Source organism: Epinephelus lanceolatus, chromosome 20 (assembly GCF_041903045.1).
Source record: "Epinephelus lanceolatus isolate andai-2023 chromosome 20, ASM4190304v1, whole genome shotgun sequence".
NCBI lineage: Eukaryota > Metazoa > Chordata > Actinopteri > Perciformes > Serranidae > Epinephelus > Epinephelus lanceolatus.
The window spans coordinates 17,233,179-17,255,504 of record NC_135753.1 but is presented as its reverse complement, the minus strand read 5'-3'; the positions used below and the strand labels follow the sequence as shown (position 1 = coordinate 17,255,504).

Sequence of the window (22,326 nt, the reverse complement as noted above, 5' to 3'; positions counted from 1 at the left end):
TGCCGCAGAGCTTAACGCCGGTGACTATTAGACTATGACCATGACTGCAATACGGCGCTCATGTGGCCCTGTTTGTTGGATATGTAACTACTCAGTCAATTGCTGACAAAGAAGCCCCATAAATTTGATAAGCCAACAGTAGAACCCCAGTTTTGGTGTCTTTCAGGTTCCTAGTGGTCAAAAATCTTAATTTTCATGTAGCCTTAGCCCATTTTAATTTAAGAACTTAAAGAACCACCAGATGTGTTATTGAAATGTTTTATTTCCATGTTCACAGAGACAAAGAGGTAACATGCTGAAGGAGTTTACACAGTGGCTAAAAAACTGTCACGAGAAGTGGGACAAGCAAATTCAGTTCCTCGGCTTTCAGGGGACCATAACACGAACAGATGTGCCTGTTAAGAAAATGCAGGAGCCCTGGGCGACTTTCTCCTCCATTGAATGGGATGGCAAAATTTACAAAAAAGGCCAACTCGTAAGAATTCTTTTTATGAGTGTATATTCTAATTATTTTGTTTTGTATATTGATGCTTATATACTTATTTAAACAGGTGAAGTCTCGGAAAACGCAGCCCATTCTGTATGGTAGTGTGGTTCGTTTTCTGCTGTATGGAAAACACGACGGAAACGTCTTTGCCACAGGGGGACAGGTTGAATTGGTTCTGGTAAGAAAGGAATAATGGTGTTTGTGTTTGCTAAAGTGATAAAAGTGTGAGATTTTCTTGCATGTTAATCCTCTCCGCCAGTTTACCTTGCTGTCTTTATAGTTCACACCATTTTTGCTTCAATAAAGAAAAAACTTTTAAATGATCATTAAAAAAATAGAAATGTATTAACTTAATACGCAGAAATCTTCGTCTTTTAGCTAGGACTGGGCAATATGGAGAAAATCCAATTTCACAGTATTTTCCAACTGGATATCTCAGTATTGATGTTGTAGGGTTGACTATTGGTGCTTTTACAAAATATTGAGAGATGAGATTTTTGATAAATAGTCATCAGTAATGTAGAGATATTGACGAAGTAGGTAAAGGCCTTATACTGAACAGCTAGAACAGTCTGGTAAGTTCAGAACATTACATCACTTCAGTATAATGCAGTGGTTCCCAACTGGTCCGGCCACTGGGTCCACATTTCTTCTTAGTCATTAGTTCAAGGTCCACACAGTTTAATGTATTCAGCATCATACTTACGTTAAGTTTGCCTTTTCTGTTAAGTAGCTGTCCACTAGTCACTCACTCTACAGCAGGAAACATCACTTCAACATAAAGGCTTCCTGCAGGAAATTCACTCAGTGTCAAAGTAAAGTGTGTTTTTACAAACTTCACATGCGTGCGAGTCACTTGCGGTCCATTGAGAATGAACCTGTGACCCACTTTTGGACTGCGACCCACCAGTTGGGAACTCTGCTATAATGCAACCTTTAAAACCAGCAAAAGACATCACTTAACAATTTTACGATATCCAGAGTCCAAAACGATATCTAGTCTCATATCACAATATCAGTGAATTTATTGCCCAGCCCTAACTTGAGCATGGCATCAGGAAACTGCTTACTCCAAAGATCCCAATAAGGTCCAGGTGGCCCCTCATGCCAGGTTTAAAGTGACAGAAAACCTAATCTGTAATGACTTCTTTTCCACATCTATATGTGGGAATACATGTGTGAAATCATGTAATGTTAGTAAAAACATCTAAGAACTTTTTTGAGTTTACTTGTTTTTACATGGTATTGATAACCAAATCTGTTTTCTAGGAACCCAAAGCATTTCATGACAAAAACAAGACAATACCCATTTCCAAGATTGACAAGACCGCCACTGATAAAGCCATCAAGACATACATCGACAATGACTCTGCCAGGTATGCACACACTTACGAGAGATGCTTTTGTGCTGCTAGTATCTAATCTGGGCTTTACAGTGCATTTATAACATAAAGCAAGACCACCGTTGACCCCTTGAACGCAGCACAATCATCTCCAGTATCCCAAGTTCTATGCCTCCGCACTGGTGATAGCCATGGTCTGTGGCATTATGTTTTTGGGTTGTCCGTTTGTCTTTCTGATTCTCGTGAAGGCAACATCTCAAGAATGCCTCGAGAGAATTTCTTCAAATTTGGGACAAATGCCCACCTGGACTCAGCAATGAGCTGATTAGATTTTCGTAGTCAAGGTCACTGTTACCTCGACTGTCTCATTCTCATAAGTGCAGTATTTCAAGAACACCTTCAGCTTTTTTCAACTTTGGCACAAACGTCCACTCGGACTCGAGGATGAACTGATTAGATTTTGGTGGTCAAAGGTCGAGGTCACTGTGACCTTGTCCGTCTCATTCTCATGAACAAGATATCTCGAGAACATCTTGAGCAAATTTTTTTCGAACCTGGCACATATGTTCATTTGGACTCCAGGATGAGCGAATAAGAATTTGGTGGTTGAAGGTCAAAGGTCAAGGTCACAAAACCTGTTTTTAGTCATAACACAAGAAGTCATATGCTAATTATGACAGAATTTCACAAAACCGTCTAAGAGGATAAAATGATGAAGTAATCCAAAAGGTCAAAGGTCAGCTTCACCGTGACATCATAATGTTCTTTAAAAACACTTTTCTGGCCATTACTTAACGTCATAACTCAGGAACAGAAGGGGAGACATTTGGTCAGATAATGAAAACAATATAATGGTGTCCACCTTGAAACTGTGCTGAGTGTTGAGATCTTCTGTGCTGCCGGGTGTGTGTGTGTGTGTGTGTGTGTGTGTGTGTGTGTGTGAAGCATCCATGTTTTCACAAACACGAATATAAACTGTGACTGCAACTTGACTCGTTTGCAAAAACATACAACCGTAAGGCAGTAATTCTACTTTAGATGTGATTCAGTAAAATGTTTGGAGTAATATGTGATACTATGTTTTACCTCCCTCCACCTTATCTCCTTGTTCTGATGAAATGCAATAGCTTCAGCCTGATGAGACTTTATCAGCTCATGTAAATAATATTTTTTCTCCCAGGCTTCCAGATATTCTGACAGTGGACTGGCCATCTAAGAACCCCTGGCCACAGAATGCTGTACGTCCAGCCGGGAGTGTCATAGGTAAACGTAGTGGTCATTGGTGTGCCTCGAAACATGATAATGTTGAAACATGTCCTTTTTCATGGAGCCCAAAAGTCATGTCATTGTGTTTTTTTACTTTCACATCATTTTAGGTGAACTGCAAATTCAAATTCTGAACAAGAAGGGAGATTCTTTATCCAAGATGCCATCAGTGGGTCAGGGGACAGGGAAAAGACTGAGTATTGAGCGCAGAATCATCCATCACAGTAAGACAAAAAAAAAACACGCAACCCTAAACCTCTGAAAAGTGGTTTGCACTGTATGAAAACACATGATATAGAATTACCTTAATAGCTTTAAAAGCTGGTATTAGGTTTGTAACATATTGACAAGGGGTGTAACAATAAATCGATCTGGATGATTATCTTTTCAATGACCTCCGATTGACTCCTATTAGACAATGAGGATTTTTACTAAAATCGTCTCATATCGATCGCAGGCCCCTAAATCAAATTGAAATGATTTTGTATTGTGGCAGACTTTGTAATATCAGCAAATATTGTATTGTTGTCCAAAGAATTGATATAATATTCAACCATTATGAAACCAGAACTATCGCACATTCACATATGTAGTTTTTTCTTGAGCCGCGAGCGTCATGTAGGTTTACATTACCAAAGGTTTATGACAAAATCACTTGACGACACCAACTTCCCCGTGCTCGCTGTGAGAGAGGAGTGGGAGAGACGCTGTGCTGCTGCCAGAGGAGCTGCTGAATGAGTTCCTTCTGAGCAGCAACTCGCTAAAAGAGTCTGGAAGTTGTTCATAAAACATTCAGGATGCCAGTTTATTCTACACTGCTGAAGCGGCTCGTCTTTTTGGAACCACCACAGAGTCTGACATAATTTCTTCAATATATCAACAAGTCGAAATATTGCTAGTATCACGATAAGAATTTTTGAGATGATATTAAAAATGTTACTGCTATGACTAATATTGATTAAAGGCGCTGTATGTAAGAATGTGGCCAAAACGGTTACTGCACTCAAATTCAAAATACTGCTGCGAGTCGTGTCCGCCCCCCCTCCCTTACAGATTCGAGGTTGCGGGACAGCGGCACACTGGAGACTGATTTGTTTGCCCACGGGCAGCTGCCGTGGCAGGGCCGCGTCGCCGCGTCCTTGATCTTCGGTTTTCCAGCGGACCGTTCGAGCAAGTCCAGCTTCTCTGCTGCTAACGCTGCTGCCGGGATACAGCTAAGGAGGAGCCGGCTGCTAATGCTATGTACTGGGACACTGCTAATGCTGCTTGCCGTGCTGCTGTAGCTCAGTCGTAACTTTAACTGATGCTGAGACTCTACTGACTGCGTAACTGGTAGACGGTGGTGGGTGGCGCAACAGGCCAAAACACAAATTCAAAACATAAACATGATTTGCGGACCGTAAATTTTTTTTTAAATGCGAATATTCTGGCTGTACTATTGCTGTCGGTGAGATCAGTATGTCATATGAACATTATTCCTTAGTCTCTGTGACATATTAGGATGATTTTACGACTATTTGCTTTATATTTCTTACATATAGCTCCTTTAAATTAACTATTTAATTTAATTAACTAACTAAATTAACTGCCTGTCAAATATTGAAAAATGCTTTTTACAATTTCTCAGTTTTTGGAGCACAAAAAAACCCTCACATTTGAAATGTTGGGACTAGAGAATTTATGTTTGTTAAATTACTTTAAAAAGTTATTGCCACTTCATTTTTTTCAGCCTTTTTTGTGGCTCTACTTTGTTCCCGCTCTTCTCTCTAATTCTTTGTTGTTCAGCTTCTGGTATACCAATTGTAACAGAGTTTTTTTTGCCTCTGGATGTTGTAGTAAACTCGACTTTTCTTGTATATGTAGGTCCCAAAGGAGCTCAAGAGATTTCCCTTTGTGTTGCCCAGCATTCAGCCCAGTGGGGTTTCTGGTTCAAAGAAAGTGGTACATCTCTTTTTATTTGTCAACCTTTTCATTATCGAATACTTTTTGCATGCCCTGTTTTTTTTGTATCAGAACAAGTATCAGTTTTGCAAACATCCCATCTTTGGCAGAGAAACTGACCATCCTGGGAAAGTATACTCTGTTGCTGGTCACTATATTAAAGGAAAGTAATGCTACCTCCTTCGGAGGCAGAGAGCTTCCAAGCTTCAAACTCAACTTCACCATCACTGGTAAGGAAAACAACAGAACATATTTATCATCCTTTCTGGATGCCCCAGTTATACACTTCCACTGTTTTTGTCCTTCTCAGAGGGCAGTGCTGAGAAATTCCTGATCGGTGCAGTGAACTCCACTCTTCATGTGGGAGTGCCATTCAACATTCCTCTGCTGATAAAAGACGGTTATGACCACTCAGCGACCCCTCCTCCTGATCTCAAACCTGTACTCAAATGCAGGTGGGTCACTCCATTTTAACTCCAACTGTCAGAAAACATTTAACCCCAGTTTTGTTGTCTTTTCTTTGTTTTCACTGGACATCTCATTAAGCAGTCCCGTCTTTGCTTATTGTTTGAAAAGGGTTTTGACATGTGGTTGTTATCTAACAACAACAAGTTTATGTAACTTGTTTGATTGATCATTTGTATGCTTCTGTCATGTATCTTCAGTTTTTCGTAACTGTCATTACTTGTTTAGTTTGCCAAATGTGGGAGTCAGCTCTGGCTCCAATAACATTATCATTATCATTCAGTGGCCTGGACCTGAGTTACGAGACAGCGGACAGCAATGGCACCACGTTCACCATCAGAGGTGTCAAAGCATTAGGAAGAGTCCTGAATTACCAGCAGTCGAAGGTGAGAAAAATGATGCTCTCATCTCAGACATTAGCTTGCTTGCTCACTAGAAAGGTTGACGCAAAATGTATAATAATATATAAATAGGAATAAGAGTGTATACAAAAAGCATGTTTCAGTCAGTATTGCGCAAGGACCTGGATTTCAGTAATGCAGTAAAATCAACAGTGCAGTCATGAACAGAAGTTTCACATGTCAGCCCTGTAGACAAGAGTACAACATTTGACACAAACGGCAACTGCTTGACACCCGAGACACAACAATTGTTATCCTCTGTTAGGCTCTGGTTTTTAATTATTGCTTGAAACTTAGTTTTACAGCAATGTTTTTTTGTAATGCCTGATTTGTAACATTTGTGTTTGCCTTTCTACGCACTGTTTTCCTAGCTCTCATTATTGTTCTTATCGTTGTAACTATATTTTTATTGTTTTATTATCAAGTGTTTTGTGAAGCACTTCAACCTTGTTTAGATAAGTGCAATACAAATAAAGTTATTATTATTATTATTATTATTATTATTTATTTCCATTCTGTATTTTATTTTGCAGACATATGACCTGAAAGTAACCCTGCCTGGCCTGAAGAAAGACACACAGACTATCAAGATCAGTCTTCTTCCTGGTAAGATCCCGTTTATTTATCCATCTAGAGCAATAAATAATATTGATTGGTTAAAGGTATAATCCACAGGATTGTCGGTTACTTTTTGTAAACAGTCTCACAAGCAAAAGTTGAAGTTAAAGCTAACACCCAATTCACTCTCATTTTGCGTTTTGCCTCTTTATATTTGCATTTTTTTTTTGGTGCTGTGTTTCTTGGATCTTGATGCTTATGGTCTGGCACCTGGCCACCACGTTTATATAAAGCCTCGACCTCACCTGAGTGCTGTGGGGGTACATGCCCATACACATCACAAACACAGAATATAAGAACACTAGGACTTAAGAATGAACTGATTACATTTTGATGTTCAAAGGTCAAGGTCACTTTAAACCCCATCCCTCTTATTCTCATAAATACAAACGTCTTGAGGCAATGGGTGCATGTTGGGAACATTCCCTTGGACCCAGTGATGAACTGATAAGATTTTGGTGATCAAGGGTCACTGTGATCTTGTTCATCTTACTCTTGTGAACGTGGTATCTCAAGAGCACCTTGTGGGAACTTCTTCTAATTTGGCTCAAATGTTCACTGGGACTCTGATGATCTCATTAGTTTTTGGTGGGCAAGGGTCAGGGTTGCTGTGGCCTTGTCTGTGTCATTCTTGTGAACACAATATCTCAAGAACGTTTTGAGGGAATTTCTTCAAATTTCACACAAATGTCCACTTGGACTTGAGATGAACTGATTAGAAATTGGTGGTTAAAGGCCAAGGTCACTGTGACCTTGTGTCCGTCTCACTTTTGTGAATGTGATATCTCAAGAAGGCCTTGAGGGAATTTCCTCAAATTTGGCACAAATGTCCATTTGGACTCAGCAATGAACTGATTTGATTTAGGCAGTCAAAGGTCACTTTGACCTCACAAAACATGTTTTTGGCCATAACTTAAGAATTCATACACAAATTATAACAAAAATTCAAATAAACAAAAAATAGGATAAAATAATGAAGTGATGATGTTTTATAGTCAAAAGGTCAAAGGTCAACTTCAATGTGACATCATAATGTTCTGCAAAAAAGGTTTTCTGGCCATTGTTCAGCACCATAAGTCAGAAACAGATGGGGAGATATTTGGTCAGATAGCGATTTGGTGACTCTAATTTTAGGTGTCCTCCTTGGCATTGTGTTTAGATCTTCTGTGCTGCCGGGTTGAAGACGTGTGTGAAGCATCCATGTGCTAGAATTTGTGGCTTCTTTACAGCAACATCCATATTTAAAGCATTGTCTGCTGTCATGGCTACATATGAGTCTGGACAGACATGGATGTAAACTGTAACTGCAACTTGACAGTGAACAGTATGCCCGTTGACAGTTGACACTCAATAGTCTCTCAGCTGCATGACAATGTTTTTCAGGTAATCCACATTCCCTCCATGTGAAGCCAGAAGAGAACCCAATCAGGGTACAGAATGGAGACCCTGTTACGTTTAATGTTGAAATTCATGATGTGGCTGGAAACATCACTGCTCACCCCAAACAGAACGTTCGCTGCCAGGTACAGTTGTGAGAAATAATTCGGTGCCTGTGTTAAAATTTATAAAACTCAAGAGTCTTCTCTGCTTTTGATTGCCAATTCATGATGTTTTCATTTTAACTAAAATATGCTTTAAGGTAATGTTTTCATCTTTCACGCCCCACTCTTGTAACTCTGCGTTGGTTAACTCATACGTATCCTTTTATTTTTGAAACAGATTGAAGGGTTTCCAGCAGTGACAACTGACTGTAGCACCACAGGAGCTGGACAGCTTGTGACAAAGCCCATAAACCTGAAAATAATCAAGGGAGAACCACAATACCTCAAAGCTCATTTTGACATGCCTGTAAGTAAAAAACAAAACAAAAAACAACAGAAAATAAAGCTTCCTGCTTCGTAGAACATTCCCTGATTAAAAATTTGTTCATGTCTCCATCCCCCTCTTTGTTCTACCACCAGAGTCAGAAGAAGATTGCATTGGTCATGAGGGAGCTGGAGGTGGTGCCCGGCACAAGAGTTGCCAGGATGGAGCTCTGCAGTGAGGATGATGAGAACTTGGTGCTTAGAAACGATGAAAAGATAGAATGGCTGGCCGGAGCCTTGCTGGAGAACCTGTTCTATAAACTGTATGATGAGGCGGATAGAGAGGTCCCTCACACTGCTGAAATAGCCTCCAGGATCAAGGTTTGTTTAGTATCATATACCATCCTGTTTTGCAGGTGTTGATTTTGGTTGGCAGATTTTTGAGAGTGTTTTTCTTTTAGCTGTGGTTTTTGCTGTGTTGTGATGAATAAAATAAACCATATTTCAATAAATCAGACATTTAGAGTCACTGTATTTGAGCGTCTCTCAGCTTATTGCTAACTTTTCATTGTGTACTCTGACTGTGTCTTAGGTTAACTGGACAGGAGATGTAAATATGGAAGATTTGGTCCAGGGGAAGCTGCCCGATGTGCAGGTGCCCACGCAGGTGGGGGCAGAGCGCTTCTACCAGGTGTCCTACCAAGACCACAGTGTCTCTGTCTCCTTCAGCATTGCGTAAGACACTTACCTGACTCAAAGCTGTCATTTAGTGGTTGTAAGCTTAAAGGAATTGGTTAATTTTAAGGAAATATGCTCATTTGCTTTCTTACCAAGAGTTAGATGAGAGGATGGATACTCACATGTCTATAGGTTTAATATACAACCCCAATTCCAAAAACACTGGGACGCTGTGTGAAACATAAAAAACAGAGTGCAATGATTGACTATGACAATGATGTCCCTTAAAAAGACTTCGTCTGGATGGCAGCATATGTTGAACAAAAACCTGTATGTACCTTTCAGCATTCATGGTGCCTTCACAGATGTCCAAGTTACCCATGATTCCATGGACACTAACACTCTTTTAACTTTGCACTGGCAACAATCTGGATGGTTCTTTTCCTCTTTAACCTGGAGGACATGACGTGCAAAAACAATCGGATATGTAGACTCCTTAGACCACAGCACACTTTTCCACTTTGTCTCAGTCCATCTCAGATGAGCTTGGCCCAGAGAGGTCGTCTGCATATCTGGATGTTGTTGAAAGATGGCGTTCACTTTGCATGACTAAGTCTTAATTTGCATTTGTAGATGCAGCGATGACAGCAGCTGTGGTTTTAGACGCACACGAGATCCCAGCAAGGCTGGACGTATTTGCATGCACACCCCTGCCTGAGAGTTACTGCGGGAGTGTGTGTTTTTGAATGGAGATGAGTCAGGACATTTAATACTCAGTAAATATATACTTAGTGAGTTGTTATGTTTTGTAGGAAACTGGTAATTCATAATGCATGGTGCAAAGTGCCACACACTTCAGCAGCATTTAAAATACAATTTGGTTGTGGACTTGTGCTCAATTTAGATTTTTTTTGTTTGTTTGTTAGAATGCTTTCTTATTTTTAGATTGGTCGACTACTCAGGGATATTGTTTTTTAGGAACATCCCAAGTGGCACTAGTGTAGCCAATTTTAACACCCCATCACGTTTAACAGAGGGTTTAACCTGTACAAGTTAGGGCTGGGCAATATGTCCTGAATATTGTATTACAATGTTTTTACTTTATTAATGCTAGGACTGGGAGACAAAATCGAACATAACAATGATTTTTTTTTTCTTTGCTTTTTTTTTGTCAGAAAATATTAACACAATAATGACTAAGTGGTTAAGGCAAGCATTAAAACAAATAAAAGTTTGGTGAGTTGATTAATTTACATCACTGTAATGTAATGCAGCCTTTAAATCGAGGGGAAAATACCATTTATGCCATATTACGATACAACGATATCCAAAATCTAAGACGATATATAGTCTTATATCTTGATAACGATATAATATCTTCATATTGCCCAGCCCTAGGACAACTCCTCCCTCAGAGTGTCAGCCACTCTGAGTCAATAGACTTCATTCACCTGCTGCATTTATAATTTATAATTATCTTTTTCCACACTTAAAGCCTCAGCACAGTGATGATATATAATATGTTTAATATTTTTAATATCTTAAGTACTGGTGTTAAACACTGCAGCATAATGCACATTTTATTTTTATTTTAATGCACATTTTCATTTCTATTTTATTTTATTGCTTTATATTTACATATTTCTGTTTTATTCTCTTATTCTTACCGTTTATAATTCTCTATTCTTTACATCAGAGTGATTCACAGTTTCCCCTCAGGGATCAGTAAAGTATTTCTGATTCTGATTCTAACCCTGACAGTACAACAATGATAGCATTTCACATCCATACAGGGTTATTAGTATGCAGCTGTTTTGTTTTTTTAAAGTAGTGGTATTGCAGCTGATTGGCTGAGCTCACCAACTAAAACACGTCCTTTGATTTTGGTATGTACAAAAACTGTAACACACAACACACTGTGGTTCAGACAGAGCCAATCTAGAAGAGTAGCATTGATTTTTTTCTCACCTAACTCTCAGCAAGAAAGCAAAACATTCCTAAAATGTTGAACTTCCCTTTAATATTCAGTACGGTACCTTTTAAAGTCTACATCCCCGCTTGTTTGTTGTGTAGGCCTCGTCCAGATGAACCAACACAGCTGAAAGCAACTCTTCTCCAAACCACAGTGAAACTGGGTGAAATCCTACCTGGAAACATCGGTGAGTATGAACCTAATCACCCCAAATCTTATTTTTGAGGTCATGGTTGCACATGAGATGACACACCTCTTTCTCTGTATGCAGACTTGGAGCTTGTGGACCAATATGGTAATCCAACCAAGACGCTCACATCCACCTGTAAGAACCACATGACTGTGGAAGCGGAGGATCTGGACAAATCGTCCATCGTCTTTACATGGCAGGTGGGAAAAAGACACAAACTTAAAGGAAAATTTCACTGAGACTGTAGAAATAAATGTGTTGTTCAGCACAGAAGTACAATATAGTTGTTCACTAATGCTGTCTTTACTCTGTCTCAGCTTTCTCCAAACTTTATGAGGTTGCCTTTATTTTATTTTAGTATTATTATAATTTTTTAATCTAATTTTTTTGTAAATATTCTGAATATTTAGTAGCCAGTTGTGGGTCCAAATATCCTATGTATTTTCTGATGTAGCGATGAGTGACATGAGGCTATTACCATCTTTTTAACTGCAAACTGTGACAGCCCAGGTGAGGAGATCACCTCTATCTCACCCTTTTCTACGACCATAAAAAATTCAAAAAGGCTTTCTCTTCTCTGCTTGGGTGGCATCAGAAGCGTTCCTGACTGAGGGAAGTGGCTTTGTTGCTCTAAGAGCTGGATATAATTGATTCATTCCCTGGAAATTTGTAGGGCCGCCTCCTAAAGGTCAGAGATTCAGATCATCAATCAGAGACCCCTCAGTCAACTGAGATTGCTTCAAGTTAAGCAGTCCTTTTTTGTGCTGGTCAGAGTGCAGTTAAATTCTAGGGACATTTTGGTCCCCAGATTTTGCATCATAGTAAGCGGTGCTTGCTTTCACACTGCTCTCTGGTACAGGCAGCTGCAGACACAGAGAAAGGAGGAGGAGAGGATGTGCTTGGTGAGGCTCCAAAACAGCATTATCCTCTGCCTTCTGCTTGGAAGTGGTGAATTTACAGCTCATAGCAACATAATACAACACAGTCACTTGCTTTTGCTTGATATTTAGTGTCAGCAAAAAATGTTTCACATTTCCAAGCGTAGTTAGCTTGTTGACTATGTTGTGTGAATGTCACTGTCACACTGAACGTCCCACTAAACCCTGTTCAAACTCTCAGTATGATATGCTCAAATACTCTGTATGGGAAAAAGGAACAAATAGTTGAATATACGCATTGAACAGCCAAATGTGAGTCAACTGACATAATTCTGAGTTTGGTACAGCTCCAGAAATTTACATCCCTTGAATATACAGGTAGTGTGAGGGCTTTGCTGTAGATTATCAGAAGCTGGTTATGCACTCCTTAGATGGCAGTGTTTTCCTCCGCAGGATATACAGCAGCAAATCTGATGATTATGCTGCTCAATTTATTGTAATTTTTTGTTTAGCAGCCATAACTGAGTTGCAACTTTTGGTGTAGTGAATTTAGGTTACCATTTAATTTGAATTTTAAAAACCTATATAGAATATTTGGGCTGCAACTAACAATTATTTCAATCATTTGCTCCATACTTTAATTTTAAGTACATCTTGCTGCTGATATGTCTATCATTTTCCTTCACACTGTGTTCATTAAAGCACCTGAATAGTTCTTCCATAACTGTGTATCTGTATTGATAATTACTGATATATTGATCCTCACTGTGTTTGTTAAAATCAGGAGAGCAGCAAGTCTGTCCTGGTAACGGGGGTGCGTTTCCAGTCTGGAGCTCCTGGCAGCAAAGTGATGTGCTTCACCTACAGGAGCTTTGTGGAGCGCGTCATGGTCAAAGTGACTGCTGGCGTCCCTGCACAGCTTAAACTAGTCAGTGGGCCAAAGCAGGTAAGAAAAGATTTTTACTGGGGAGTCCTGGTAGGCTAGGGGATTAAGAAACTGGCCATGTAATCACAACCTCCCTAGTGTGAGTCCGCCAGGGGACCTTTGCATGTCATCTCCCCTCATTTCCTGTCTCTTGATTGATGCTTTTAGTTTAGTGATCATTTCGCCAGGTGTTTAGAGACGTTTGATTAAGAATCAGTGCGGAAAATGTGGTGGCAGGACACAGCCACGACACGACAGAAGAATGGGGGGCACAGAATCATTTCATAACTCTGATAGCTCATGTTCAACAGGTCAAATAGTAATATTCACATGGATTATGATGAAGAGGAGGAGGAAATGGACCGCACACAGAGGGAGGAAAGCTCCTCCCCTTCATGGAGCTGCGGTGCCAAATGAAAGACAGTGAGGGAGTGATGACAGCCAGATATGTAACTCCATTGGAGACAGATAAAGGAGGGAATGTGTCTTTTCATTTTGGCATGTATTGCGAATTTTCGCAACGAATAGAACAATAAAATGCATCAGAATCAGTGTGTAAGATTTCTGTGTGTAATGATTTTTTATGGATGATGGGAAAAAAGTTGTTGACAAACATATTTAGTCATAATTTTTCTTAACCAAACCAACACTGGTTATGTTATGTGTTTTGTTTGGTATCTGTTAGCCTTTGCAGGTGTTGAATGACCAAGGCATCGGCACACCATTTATCGTCCAACTGTGTGACGAGTGGGGAAACCCCTGCATAGACCAGAGGGTTGTGGTACATTTGAAGTCCTCACCTCCAACACTGAAGGTTAGCTTCACAAGAAATGCAAACATACTCTATTTACCCTGTTCCGTCCATACTTTTCAGAAAGTCAGTAATGGTCAGGAATGTCTGATTTATATGAAATGAGAGCTTCTTGTTGTTTTAGGTGACGGCAGATGTTACCTCACGACCTGTGAACAAAGAAGGCAAAGCCTCTTTCACTGTTAACAGTATGAGTGGACCAAAGTGAGTGTCACTTTAAAATATAATATGAAAAGGGAGCATTTTTTTCCATCATAATGACATAAAAGCAGTGTCCCTTATCATTTGTATCCTCAGTCGTCCACATTTCCAATACTCTGCATGACAGTATTTCCCACCAGCTACTCATAGGAGTGTTATTGCCCTCTTGTTCCACTAGGGGGTACTATCAGCTGGTGTTTAGAGGCTCACTCAACCAGAAACCCATCCCAGGTCCATCAGTGAATCTCACTATCATCCCTGATCCCACCAAACCTGTCAGCCTGTCAGTGGAGTATAACACCAATGCCAAGTTTCCTGCTGGAGGTGTCTTTCCAGGTTTGTTTCTCTATTGTATCTCTGTGTTTTCTCTGACTGTGAAGCTCTTGTTCCACTATAGCCCCGTTTCCATCGAGCAGTGCAGTGCGGCCCACTTCACTTCGATCCCCATTTTTTCCGTTTCCATTGTGAAAAGTTGTGGATGGTACCAATGAACCGTTCCGTCCCCATTTTTGGCCCCCTTCTGTTGGGGTACCTAGCACACAGATCTGGTACTAAAAGGTGGAGCTGTGAACACTGCAGTCAGTTGATTACAGCTTTGACCATTACTTCATTTTTTTTCTCTTGGATGGCACAGACTTTAATTAAGTGGATATTCAAACGTTTAAAAATATGAACTTCGTACTACAACTACATATATCCCAATTCTCACTAGAAAAAAAGCATTGTGGATTGTCGTTCCTGTGGGCTCCAGCCAGCTGCACTTGCCTGAGAAGCACTAAATGCACAAACCCGCTATTTTTTTACTCGTTCTGTGGATAGTAAACAAGGTGCATACGTTCCATCTATGAGGAAATACAATGAGTGCTGGATGTAGCAGTGAGTGACAACAAGCCCGCCACATTAAAGGGTACTGTTTGTGGTGGAAACGCTAAACAGACATAGGGTCTAAGTACCATGTCTGAAGGATTACTTTTTGGTCCAAAGGTACCATAACAAAAGTGTTTGGTGGAAACGAGGCTAAAATGCAACTGCTTTAGCATCTCTTAACAAACTAAAGGCAGCTGTGTGTGTCTGTTCAGTCTTCTCTGTCATCGTGGTGTCTGATGAAGGAAGCCCGATTACGACATTAAACCCTGCTGCTGCCTCCATGTTGCTGTGGAAGGGAGCGCAAGCAGAAAACACGCCTCCACAAACGGTAAGAGTCAAACAAACAGAAGGACTGTCCCTGATATTTATTTGCCTTTCTTTTAAACTAAATTCTTATTTATTAAGTGATATTCTTCTCCTTCTTTTGTCTAGGCCACTGAGATGAAGTGTAGCAAACCCAAGGAGAACGAGTCGAAAGACCGTTTTTACTTCAGGTAAAATGTTTTTGCATCCCGGGGCGTCGGTGGCTTGGTGGTGGAGCAGGCGCCCCATGTGCAAGGCTGTTGCCGCAGCGGCCCGGGTTTGAGTCCAGCCTGTGGCCCTTTGCTGCGTGTCATCCCCTCTCTCTCTCCCTGTTTCACGCTTGACTGTCCTGTCCATTAAAGGCAAAAAATGCCCAAAAAAAATATCTTTAAAATGTTTTTACATCCTGTCTGTTTTTGTTCTGACTGAGTTGCAGAACATTTGATACCATTGTTATCTATCTCTGTACATAAAATATGAAATTACTGCAAGCACGGTTAGCTTAGCAATACTAGAAACGGGGAAAACTGATGGCTTGGCTCTGTTTAACGGTAATTATTTCTTTCAGAAACATAAATGTTGCTTTTCTTCTCTTTGCTGCAGAGACAAAGAGATCCCAGAGCAGGTTGGAAAGCACATCATCCAGTTTTCTCTACGAATAGACAAAACAAAAGTCCTACTCAGTAAACAGGTTGGTTGAATATAACATCTGGAAACATCACAGCTCCTTAATGAGTTATTTCCACACACCCAACACAACTTCAAATCACGTGGAGATGGTATTCACATTGTTGACTCTTAATTGTTTTACAGAAAAGTTGTTCACTGAATCGTTGCAGGGGTTGTAGGTCGTTAAACTCGACTCACTGAGAGGAATGACTAAACCTAGCACTGTTTCCTGTCTCCTAGATTCCTATAAATGTGGTGGCCAATCAACCTGTCAAACTGGGTCCTGACTCTCAGCCACAAGCCCCAGTTGTTTCCCACAGTAAGGTCCTTGCCCACAGAACCTTGGTGGACAATCTGACTCTGAGGATAATGGTGAGCTTATATCCTCAGAGGGATTAATGTTTACCTCATGTAGAAGAGCAGAAACAGCTTTCAGATGTTCATCAGCTGATAATCAGCCTGATTGAGTTGCTTTGACTGATTCCAGGATTCATATGGAAACCCAGCGGGGCAGGACCTGGAGGGGAATGTGGTCATTTCTATAAAAAACTCAAATGGAGACGGCAACAAAAGCCTCCCTTTGTTCGAAGGCAAAAACACAAGCTTGAAAATCAGCCTGGTAGAAGGAAAGGCCCACATCCCCGTGAGTTACCGTTTTGTCACAGGACACATCACAGCCTCTATTATGGAGTGACGCTGTGATGCACATCACACGTATGATAACTGTGTCATTTCTGTGCGCAGAGGCTGGCTATCATGGAGAACAGCCCTGGTGAGGATGGAAGTACATACATCCTCCTCTTCAACTCTGAAGTGTCAATGCTTCCTACGGCCCTGGCTCCTTTTGAGCTCCCCTTCCATTTCTACAATGGTATGATTTAAAACGTGGTGCATGAAAATGACTCATATTTGACAAGTGATTACATGGTCAGCAGTTTTAAGTGAATATGTAGAACCTACGTTTGTGAAAATAAGATTTTGGTAGTTAAAACAACAAAAAGAGTGTTAATTTACTCACTCACCATTAGTGGTATCTGACCATGCAGAGTTTTGGTTTTATTTGCTCCATGTCACTATGGCGAAACAATGGAGGTGAATCAAATTTGATTTATGGTATTTACAGCATTAAAAAGCAGCATTTCATGAGGAACTCTATATTCTTTTTAGCCCTAAAAGGCCTGTGATGGTACAGACTTTTTCTGTCGCTGAGGTTTGGTGGTTAACAGTCTTAGTTTTTTGCCATTTGCACTACGCAGTGCCCATGTTGGTAGCACGTGGGAGAGGTAAACCTTCACAACTTTCTCCCAGAAATCCTTTTTTGAAAGAAATCTTTTTATTTTAACCTAAACCATGATCTGTTTCCCTAAAACAAAAAAACAAAATTTGGTTACTCATCAAAGACAGATATCTGAAAGAAAAACACTAGGCAAATAAAATCAGAACTATCTACAATGGTTTCATTTCTAATTTTCTTAAACGAAACATTAACTCAAAGTTTTTCCATTTGTGTGTTTTTTGTTTTAGATGTAGAGAACCAACGTAAAGTGTCTGAGCTGTCCAGGAAGAAAGAAGAGCTCAGTACTACTGTTGCTATGTATAAAGAAACCTTTTCTACATATGGTGAACTCCTTCAAATGCTGACAAGTAAGATTTTATCTCCACTTTCTTTCTCAAATGAGCTAAAATGCTGAGTGGCACCAGACAAAATGTGTGGAGCAAGGTATAGTTTGAAATTTATGTCGTATCAGAGCCAATCAATAAGTGAGTTTAACACAACAACACAGTATTTTTTTTTTAAACTCGTTACATTAAAGAATGTGCTCACCATTTACAGAGAAGCCAAAATTCTTAAATGCTTATTGTCTAATTGTTCTTTAAACACAAGCAATTGTCCAATTAAAATCAGAAAGTGTAATTTGTATAAGGAACTATCCGATCCAAGAATAAGTAAACAAGACTGAATCAAACCAGACATTTGATACCTGCTATTACAAGCCCCTTTTGCACTGTCTATTCAAGGCAGGAATGTCACGCCATTAGTTCGCCTCATCATACTTAATAAAAGGTACGGTCACAGAATGAGTGCACATAGTTGTCTATCCTTTAAGCCGGCAGCAGAGGTAGTAATGGTGCTAAACAGTCAGCAGGATGGGACAAGTGTGACGTTTTGACCATGTGTGATGTGTCCGACCCAACGCTGACAGATGTTAAAAGCAGTTAGCAGCTAACTCAAGAAGACCAGCAGTTGAAAAAGTCTGCAAATTGAGTAGACTGTGAGGTACGGAAGCTCCTTACCCTCAGAACAGAGGGAGAGATCAGCAGCCAGACAACTGGTTCAGTAAATGATTGTTACTGCCATGTTATGCTATTGTTATTGTTTAGAAAGCACTGCCGGCGCATATGTTGTAAGTCTAACTAGAGGCCAACGCTGTTGCGTCACACCGGTCCCGCCTCATTTGCTTCTGGAACACATGCATCTATCTAAAATCACACACTGGGGTGGCATGATGTCGCCGTTATTTGGTTCTATGTAAAAATGCAAAGGTGGCATAAAGAAGGGACTTTGTGCGACCCTGTAGTGCAATTGTTGTGTAAAAAGGGCTACAGACGCACTTTGACTTGTACCAAGAACCCAGCCCCACTTTTGTCTGTGATGTATTTTCCATGTCCACCTATATGTGTTTAAAATGTTCTCTTCCTTCATCACAGATCATCAGCTGGGTGCAAATAGAAAAGAGGCTGAGCTTAGACAAGAGCTGTCCAGGAGGAATATGCCAACTGCCCAAACTGTGAGTATAAGATGTTAATTCTTTACACACTTTACTTCTGTGTGTGTATAAATTCCGATCTTATCTATATATATTTATCGGAAGATGACAAACACATATTTTTTTATTTCTTTGTAGATCGCGGGTATTGACAAACTTTTAAATGAGAAGAAAACTGAAATCGACAGGATTCTGAGAATGCCCAGAAGAGTTTGCTCCATCAGTGATCCCTTCAAGGGGCAGCAGGATGTTTTGGGAAAGGTGATGTCATAGGAAAGAAGGATTTTTCTGTTGGATAGATGCCCAAAAAACCCACTGTGTAATTTCAGGAAAACGATGACCTCCATGCAGCTATGTCCAGTCACTGTTTGTGGTAATGTGTGCAGGGTACTGGCAGATCCTTAAAAAAAATCTTGAAACGCATTAAGCTCATTAATCTAATAATGACATTAATTGGTATTAAGTAGGGCTGCCCCCGACTAAGAATTTTCCCAGTTGACCGATAGTCATCATTGAGGGCCATTAGTCAACTAGTTGCCCGCATGTTCACGATATTAATTTAATTATTAAATTAAATATGTTGGGCGGGGCAACACAATGGTTTGAGTTGAAGGTATGAGAAAGAATAGTATCAGTAACATTGTTAACACTGTGCTACATTACAGAGAAATACAAAACCGTACTAATGAACCTTCATTAATATAGGCCTATATTTTATCTACAAGGGCACGTCACACACTGAGCAAGCTGCCTGTTAATGACGCTGTCGGCAAAGCAGTAATGATTGTGCTAAGTGGCTAATGGGCATGTAGCTACTTCCATGTTTCAGATGATATGTCATGTTTGTAGTCGACCAGTGAAGATGAGTTTACATATCACCTTGGGTTCGTCCTTCACCTTCTCAAAATGATCCCACACTTTGGATTTCCTGCCCAACATGTTATTGACTAGCCTGTGGAATAACCGTACGTACCAGCCCTGGAAATTAGGAGCCGTACAAGTGCTGCGTCTTTGACCGCCTTGAAATGCTAGGTCGGGTGCTGGGTACTATTGTGCCAACTTTGAAGATCGCGGCAGTAGGTTGCGTCTGAGGTTGCTAAGCAACCTTAACAAGCATCTTATAGCCTATTTACCTGAAATCCTGAGTGCAGAGCTGATTGTCTTTCAGGCGCTGTTTTTAAGTGTGTATTGTCCATGGGACAGATGTAAAGTTCTGGGTAGCCCTGCACTAACATGATCTACTTTTCCGTATTTATCAGACTGAATATTTACAGAAGGGAAAGGTATCTGTTGGCTGTGGTTGGTTTGTAACTGCTGAGTGTGGCCACTTCCTGTGTCTGTCCTTTCAACTTGTAAAATTGGTCTTGAATTTAATTCAGAGTGACATTAAGAAGTATTTAAAAAGTCCTAAATCTAACTTGTCTTAACTGTAGGAACCCAATGTAGCTTTGCCAGACTGAGGAAAGTATTTTCATAGATTGCACTTCGCAATCGCAAGGTTTGTTTTCCAGAGCTGTGTCTGTGTTTCACCCTTTACATTTTGAATGCAGGTTGGCCAGCTGGCCTTCGTGCAGGACGACGATGCTGCGAGGGTTATCTCCTGGCATATCAGGGGTGACATGGACTGCGTCATCACCAGAACGAGCGCAGCAGCAGAGAGGATCTTTAAGGACACCGGAGGCAGGCAGCAGGTCATGCCCCTCGACACTGTTTATGTGCCACCAGGCGAAAGGTACACCATCTGTGTCAATGGTAGATTCCTTTAGAATAAACCTCTTTCAAAGTATTTTATGACACTAAAAAGTTCAGTTGTATTCTTGCACTTTTAAGGTGCTTACTGTACCTCCAAACACTGATGTTCATTTCAGTGTTGCTGTTGGTGCCTGAGATGCTTTCCTGATGAGAATGCTGTGTCTTTGATTATAGTCTTTCATTTTTAAGCCTACTCCTACCTTCAGCCTTCCAACAACAATAATTTAAAGATCTTGTGGCACCTCCTTTTTTCACAGACTGTCTAACAAGAAAGCAACGGGGCCCAATATCAGTCTGTGCAGCATGCAACACTCTCTGTCCTTAGAGGGGAGCGATCCCTCTCCAAGGATGGACAGACATGCAATAAATATGGTGTGTACAGAATAGTACATGTAAAATTACAAAATGGACAGTCAGGATGACAAAGTCCTGTTTTTAATCATCAGATTAGATACATCTCAATTTAAAGGAAATTATCGTGCAAATTAATGCATGCTTTGAAACAAGGGCAGTAAAAAGCAGGATGTACATCCTCCTCTATGAGGATCTCAACTCTTTAAATGTAAATATAAGAATTTATGTTCTAAGACTTCCTAATGTTCTGCATTTTGGTTTGAAGCACGGATGATGGTGACTTTAATTATTCTCATATATAAGAAGGAGAGCTTCCTTCCTGCTGGTCTTTGGTTGTGGTTGTGTGTTGATGACAGTTACTTAAAGGGCCATACCAGTGTGACAAATGACATACTTTACATCACAGCTAAATATTGAGCACACCACGCTGCAGTTTGAGATTTTACAAAGTGTTTTTCCTGCTGTTAACACAGTTCTTACCGTCAATTATGATACAGTAGTTGAGTGGTAATGCAGTTTAAAGGAATACTTCACCCCTCAAATGATTATTTGCATATCATTTACTCACCCCGTGAGATGTTGAATTTGGCGGTGGTAGATCATTAGCTCCTGTTAAGCAAGGTTAAATTGCCGTTTTTGTCAGTGGAGTCTGGCTCTAGGTAAGTTTCACTTTCCGTTCAAGCCCTTGTCGGAAAGTGCTGTTTGGGAAGTACTGAGCATACGACTGGATAAATGAGACTTGGATTACACTGTACAAGTTGCATGAGAGTTTGGGGCATTGCTTCTTCCATTGCTCATTGCCTTCCTCCCATGTTTTTGAAAGAAACCAAGCCAGTTTGCTCAGGTTTCAAAGGGTTAATCCATTACGTTTTGCCTAACAGTGTCACACTTTCCAAAAGACCAATGTGGTGACTCAATATGTCTCGGTTTTCCTCACCAAGATTCCCACACCCAAAAATATTCAACAAATGATCACAAGAGAGAAGAGCAGCATCACGAGTGAGAAGCTGGAACCAGAGAAATCATACTGTACATAATTTTGTGCTAAGGAGCTAAATCTGTCACACAAAAAACACTGGTATTGTCCTTTAAAACACTTCACAGTCCATCTCTGCAGTCCTTCTGCTAACATCTGAATTGCTTACAGACCACTGCCGCACATTAGAGGTGGCAGCATGCTCTTTCATCCCCCTGGGAACCCGGTCCTCGCCAGAGACCTCCTGATTTACCCTGAGGACCAGGAGAGCTGTCGCACGGGTGAGCTGCTTCAAATGGATTTCCCCCGCTCAGTGTAACATCGGCTCCATGTTGTTTTTTCATTGCAGATTTATATTAAGAGTTTGGGGTTTTTTAGAGACTTACCAGCTCTCTTTGTGTTTGCTGTTGTTGGGGTATTTCCTTCATGCCCCCACCACTCCTGTTGAATTTTGGGTAAATGGTTCCACCTGGGATTCGACCATACAGGGGGCCCTGTCACTGGAGCATAAATTTGGCCTGTTTTGCCATGTTAAAATTACTTTTAATTGAAGTATTTTTTTTGTAGTTTTGGAGGTTGTAATTTTATTCAGATCTTATATTTATTGTTTAATGCAGTAGAATTAGATATGTCTGCCTTGTAAAGCTTGTTTACAT

General features: G+C 40.4%; 1 protein-coding gene across 2 annotated transcripts in view; it reads left to right on the top strand.

Annotated features, from left to right (window-relative positions):
* Nucleotides 1-22,326, top strand: part of smchd1 (structural maintenance of chromosomes flexible hinge domain containing 1) — a 36,315-nt gene that overhangs the window by 12,898 nt on the left and 1,091 nt on the right. Inside the window, exons 13-44 of one of the 2 annotated variants that reach the window (XR_013488255.1) lie at nucleotides 278-475; nucleotides 552-665; nucleotides 1,757-1,863; nucleotides 3,011-3,093; nucleotides 3,207-3,320; nucleotides 4,960-5,037; nucleotides 5,148-5,267; nucleotides 5,348-5,492; nucleotides 5,786-5,888; nucleotides 6,437-6,509; nucleotides 7,905-8,044; nucleotides 8,241-8,369; nucleotides 8,483-8,707; nucleotides 8,919-9,061; nucleotides 11,078-11,163; nucleotides 11,248-11,366; nucleotides 12,829-12,990; nucleotides 13,655-13,783; nucleotides 13,905-13,984; nucleotides 14,160-14,317; nucleotides 15,061-15,176; nucleotides 15,281-15,342; nucleotides 15,755-15,842; nucleotides 16,061-16,192; nucleotides 16,308-16,463; nucleotides 16,565-16,691; nucleotides 17,345-17,464; nucleotides 18,530-18,609; nucleotides 18,727-18,849; nucleotides 20,139-20,320; nucleotides 20,598-20,712; nucleotides 21,842-21,951. Coding sequence is in view for 1 of the 2 variants with exons in the window: in XM_033638740.2 (XP_033494631.2) it covers nucleotides 278-475; nucleotides 552-665; nucleotides 1,757-1,863; nucleotides 3,011-3,093; nucleotides 3,207-3,320; nucleotides 4,960-5,037; nucleotides 5,148-5,267; nucleotides 5,348-5,492; nucleotides 5,786-5,888; nucleotides 6,437-6,509; nucleotides 7,905-8,044; nucleotides 8,241-8,369; nucleotides 8,483-8,707; nucleotides 8,919-9,061; nucleotides 11,078-11,163; nucleotides 11,248-11,366; nucleotides 12,829-12,990; nucleotides 13,655-13,783; nucleotides 13,905-13,984; nucleotides 14,160-14,317; nucleotides 15,061-15,176; nucleotides 15,281-15,342; nucleotides 15,755-15,842; nucleotides 16,061-16,192; nucleotides 16,308-16,463; nucleotides 16,565-16,691; nucleotides 17,345-17,464; nucleotides 18,530-18,609; nucleotides 18,727-18,849; nucleotides 20,139-20,320; nucleotides 21,842-21,951 (3,802 nt within the window). In the remaining variant the exon portion in view is untranslated. The remainder of the gene's footprint in view (nucleotides 1-277; nucleotides 476-551; nucleotides 666-1,756; nucleotides 1,864-3,010; nucleotides 3,094-3,206; nucleotides 3,321-4,959; nucleotides 5,038-5,147; nucleotides 5,268-5,347; nucleotides 5,493-5,785; nucleotides 5,889-6,436; nucleotides 6,510-7,904; nucleotides 8,045-8,240; nucleotides 8,370-8,482; nucleotides 8,708-8,918; nucleotides 9,062-11,077; nucleotides 11,164-11,247; nucleotides 11,367-12,828; nucleotides 12,991-13,654; nucleotides 13,784-13,904; nucleotides 13,985-14,159; nucleotides 14,318-15,060; nucleotides 15,177-15,280; nucleotides 15,343-15,754; nucleotides 15,843-16,060; nucleotides 16,193-16,307; nucleotides 16,464-16,564; nucleotides 16,692-17,344; nucleotides 17,465-18,529; nucleotides 18,610-18,726; nucleotides 18,850-20,138; nucleotides 20,321-20,597; nucleotides 20,713-21,841; nucleotides 21,952-22,326) is intronic. The other variant, XM_033638740.2, reaches the window with a different exon arrangement.